A 4,277-nucleotide genomic window follows, 5' to 3' on the forward strand; every position below is an offset into this window, starting at 1 on the left:
TGCCTCTGAGATCTATGACGCCAAGACTGGCAAGTATGACCTCGACTTCAAGAACCCCGAGCCTCATGCCGATGCCGAGTTGACCGGTGATGAGTTTATCAAGTACCAGGAGGATCTTATGAACAAGTATCCTTTCGTCTTCATTGAGGATCCCTTCGATGAGAACGATTGGGCGACCTTCGCCAAGTTCACCGCCAAGGACGGTAAGGAGATCCAGATTGTCGGTGATGATCTTCTTGTTACCAACCCCAAGCGTATCCAAAAGGGTATCAACGAGAAGTCTGTGAACGCCCTTCTTCTCAAGGTTAACCAGATAGGTTCAATCACCGAGTCTATCGAGGCCAACAATATGGCCGTTAACGCCGGGTGGACCGTCATGGTTTCCCATCGTTCCGGTGAGACTGAGGATACCTTCATCGCCGATCTTGTCACTGGTCTTGGCACTTGCCAAATCAAGACTGGTGCCCCCTGCCGTACTGAGCGTCTTTGCAAGTACAATCAGCTTATGCGTATTGAGGAGGAGCTCGGTGATAAGGCTACCTATGCTGCGGGCCGCAATTTCCCTCGTTGCCAGTAAATAACATTCATTTGTTACTGTCGTTATTACTACTGCGGTGACGAGTTGGTAGGATGTAGTAGATCACGGTGCTGCTTTATTCAGCGGTAGTCCAATACTTTTCCTTCCTCGTTACGACTGTTCTACACAACAATAATCAACATAGTGGATTTCGTGTGATAACGAAGACCGTTCAAGGATTGTGTTACCAGTAGATATTATATAATCATGCGAGGAATTCTTCGGAACTTCTCTCCCTACGGACGCCTCGTTTGAAGTGCGCCATTTCATACACAGATATACTGCAGCAGTGGAACGGTCTCACACTCCGTTCCAATGAGAGCCCTTCAGTGTCTCTCCCATTAATGGTATGTCACAATGAAATTTTGATGCCATACTCCACCAATGATTCGTGTGGTAGCGGCAGGTAGTTTTCGAGATACAATTTGGTCAAAGTCAGTCTATTGCTCCCTTGGATTCAAGGGCCGTATCATAAACCATCTTCCTATCCTCTAGCACCTAGCCCAAATATTTCAGCATTATTGTTTCGGACGATTTGATAAGATAGTGGTGACGTTCCTGTCGCTGATTAAGCCGCTGAAATCAGCCGACTATCGAACGAAAAACTGTGAACAGACTGGACGAGAAACTATAAACTCTCCAATGCTGATAATTCGAATCGATCACTCAGTGTTGTCGACGACACAACCGACAGAAGAGTTCTCTTGGCTGTAGATGCTGAAAAGGAACAATAGCAAACGCCAGTTGTACTGACGGCTGACCTTCCGCTGCCGACTTGAAGTTGTATAAAACGCTCAAGTTCGCCAGAGTATCCATCGTGGCGGTTTCTCTTCGAACCGTCTCCTCGAGGATCTGTTGCATAATGTGCAATGGCGATTCAGCATTGTAACCTCACCGTAGTGGCACGGGCTATATTGCCGAGATAAAACTGTAGACATGCCTCCATATTAGGCGACGGTAGGAGGCTGCTGGTCCGGAGGGATTCGAGGGCTGTCGGGAAACTGAGAGGCCAATGGTAGGAACCGATAAGGACTGAGCAAAGCTACTCCTCTTCAGCGAGCGCTATCAACGCCTTCACACGAGCTGCTGCTTCGGCCGATCGGATTTCCGCGAGAACGTCCTCTGCCTCAGGAAGGGCTACGCCGAATCAATAATCACATCACGCGATGCAGAATACCCACCTCCAATTCGCAACAGCAGACCGGCGAGCTCCACCAAGAGCCCATCATGGTCCTCATCCCTCGGCAACAAACACGAGCGGTATAGTCGAATTACCTGCGAGAAGCTCCACCAAGCAGCGCAGTAAAAGCAAACCTCATCCAAGTCGCCCAACTCTACCATCAGCACCGCCTCGGACTTGAGAACGACCACCTCCTGCCACGATGAGGCCGTAGGAATTCTCCGAAGCTGCTCAGCCGCCTCAGTGAGAGCCTCTACGCTCGGCCGTGTAGCGCTACAACATGGTAATAGAACCGAGTACCTAATACAGACGCAGGTGATGACGTAGCAGATTGGAGGAAGTTTCGCTGGGCTGCGCTGTCGAGTTCGCCCACCAGACGAGTCCGAAGTTTGAAATGGTCGTGAAACATCATCGGCAGGAGAGCCCAACTGGTTTCATTTGAATCTCCTTTTACGACTAATGCCGCCCTCCCATTACAAAGACATCCAGAATGTGCCAACATCCTCACCAGCGACCACCACCATGTCCTGCTTCCCAACAAGCAGCTCCTCTTCCGCCTACCATCACTATTGACCCACAGCCACACCTACGACTTACTCGCGACCACTCCGATAACATCATCAACGAATACACCTTCACTGCCCTCCACAGATGCACTTCTTTGCAGGCTGGCGACTCCTAAAACCCATCCCGACGTTCAAGCCTCCTCATTCCTAAACATGTTACCTTCAAGCTCGTCTCCGCCATTTTGACCACCGTTTTGAATCTCCCTTGGCTCAAAGCCACCGCAGCACCTTCCAACGTAGCGGACGGCATTTCTTGTGAATCTCCTCCGAGATCAGCCCTGAAACATTTACTGGCCACCCTTCTCACTCGATGTTAGCAATGTTTATCGATCAGTTCATCCTACTATGGGCAGGATGAGAAGACCCTATCAGTAAGCTACTCCTCAACTATGACCATGATGACGTATATGTTGAGTTCATAGCGCCACTATCGACTCCGGGTGTATTACCCTCCCATGAACTCCTCCACATTGCGATACGTCCGAGTAGCGGCGGACGGCCGACCTTCTGCTGAGCTCCCTGGCGACTCATCGTGGAGAGATGACGTGCCACAAGAAGGAGGCATCACCTGATCTCGGCAAAGAGTGGTATAACAATCCAAAGCCCGTCTCTGCACTAACATCTGAGCCTCCCGACGACGCCAGCTGGAATGGGTTCTTCAGAGGCTCCCGACCACCTCCACCACTGCGCTGCCCTGCAATTGATAATCGATCCACAGACATACTACAATGACAACACTGCCTCGCAGTTCTCCTGCCCGTCTCAATTGACTTATGCCAACTACCAACTCAAAGCGGAAAGGACGTCCATTTGATAATAGTATCGAGGCTGGATGGGAGAGCACCGTGGACAACTTCTACTGGGCAGAACCATCGCGAGCCGTCACCAAGTATAGCAAAGAATGCAACAATATTCATATAATACAAATGGACTACAACCACTATCAAGGAGGAGATGAAGGAGAGCTAGGTATGATACACCCGCATCGAGACAAGTAGCAACGAATTTTTGGACGGCGGAGCGAAGCAAATACTACGTTAGGATGATTATCAATCCAAAGAAATCATCCAACACACACAATCATGCCAGAATTCGATATTCATACCACACTCATCAGAACACCTCTCAAAACAGAGCAAGCCCCTGCCTAGGTCATCAGCTCCATCACCAAACCATCAGAATCTTGATCTCTTGCAATTCCTCAACGCTCCACCACTTCCCTTCGAAACTGCTCGTGATGAAGGATATTCAGACGGCGGCGTATTCGTCCTGGCCGCTTTTCGACTAGGAGACTCCGGAAGGTCCAAATCAAGTTGGGCTAATCTCACCTGAACTCGTCATTAAAACCAACAGCCACAACATCTACTCACCATGGTCTCCCACGTAAGCTGTAGGAAGCCCCCAGACTGCCCGTTACCAGAAAAGAGATTACTCTCCCAGAACGTAGTAGAGCCCGGAGCAGGAAGGGCCAGCACTTTGAAGTCTTTCGAGTCGAACTCGAGCGGTTGGCATTCCGCGAGTTCGTCTCCACTCGATGATGCTCTTGTCGACGTACTGCTACTGCTAGAATTGCTGTTGTGGTCACCCGTAAGAGAGGACACCATCGACACCGCAAATACCCGAACCTAAGCAGCTCATTTCCGAGCAATTTCAAGTGTATACCGCCACTAACCATTCGCGAGCCTATGCCGAGGCGTCGTCGCTGAGGATCAACCCACGTGTCTCGGATCATGATCTCACTGGGGGAGTTGCTACTAAACCTACCGCCGAACGAAATGTTCCGAGCCACCCAGAATCGACAAGCACCGACCACATGAATCCAGACACTCGCATGTCCTTAGTCATCGAGACACTGCTGCCGTCGAATATGACTACCACCCTATGGTCGGGGTCCGACCGAGAGCCCTCATCTCGGCGCATCATGGTCAACATTCTCGTCCCTACTCCCACACAC

The 4,277-nt window shown here is 50.4% G+C and overlaps 2 protein-coding genes across 2 annotated transcripts in view; one reads left to right on the forward strand and one right to left on the reverse strand.

Moving 5' to 3' along the window:
• The window catches only part of Pmar_PMAR024410 (enolase, putative), a gene marked incomplete at both ends in the record, with an annotated part of 773 nt that extends 196 nt beyond the window's left edge, over nt 1–577 (forward strand). The window contains one exon of the mRNA XM_002782682.1: nt 11–577. Coding sequence (XP_002782728.1) covers nt 11–577 — 567 coding nt within the window. The remainder of the gene's footprint in view (nt 1–10) is intronic.
• Nucleotides 578–1,619: 1,042 nt separating this feature from the next.
• Nucleotides 1,620–3,045, reverse strand: Pmar_PMAR024411 (hypothetical protein; the record flags this gene model as incomplete). The annotated part of the gene is made up of 7 exons (XM_002782683.1): nt 1,620–1,714; nt 1,759–1,852; nt 1,916–2,057; nt 2,235–2,314; nt 2,355–2,435; nt 2,484–2,601; nt 2,918–3,045. The coding sequence occupies 7 exons, from the start codon at nt 3,043–3,045 to the stop codon at nt 1,620–1,622; spliced, it is 738 nt and encodes a 245-aa protein (XP_002782729.1).
• Between the last annotated feature and the right edge of the window lie 1,232 nt (nt 3,046–4,277).

This window comes from Perkinsus marinus (genome assembly GCF_000006405.1).
Source record: "Perkinsus marinus ATCC 50983 genomic scaffold scf_1104296938708, whole genome shotgun sequence".
In the NCBI taxonomy this organism is placed as follows: Eukaryota; Perkinsozoa; order Perkinsida; family Perkinsidae; genus Perkinsus; species Perkinsus marinus.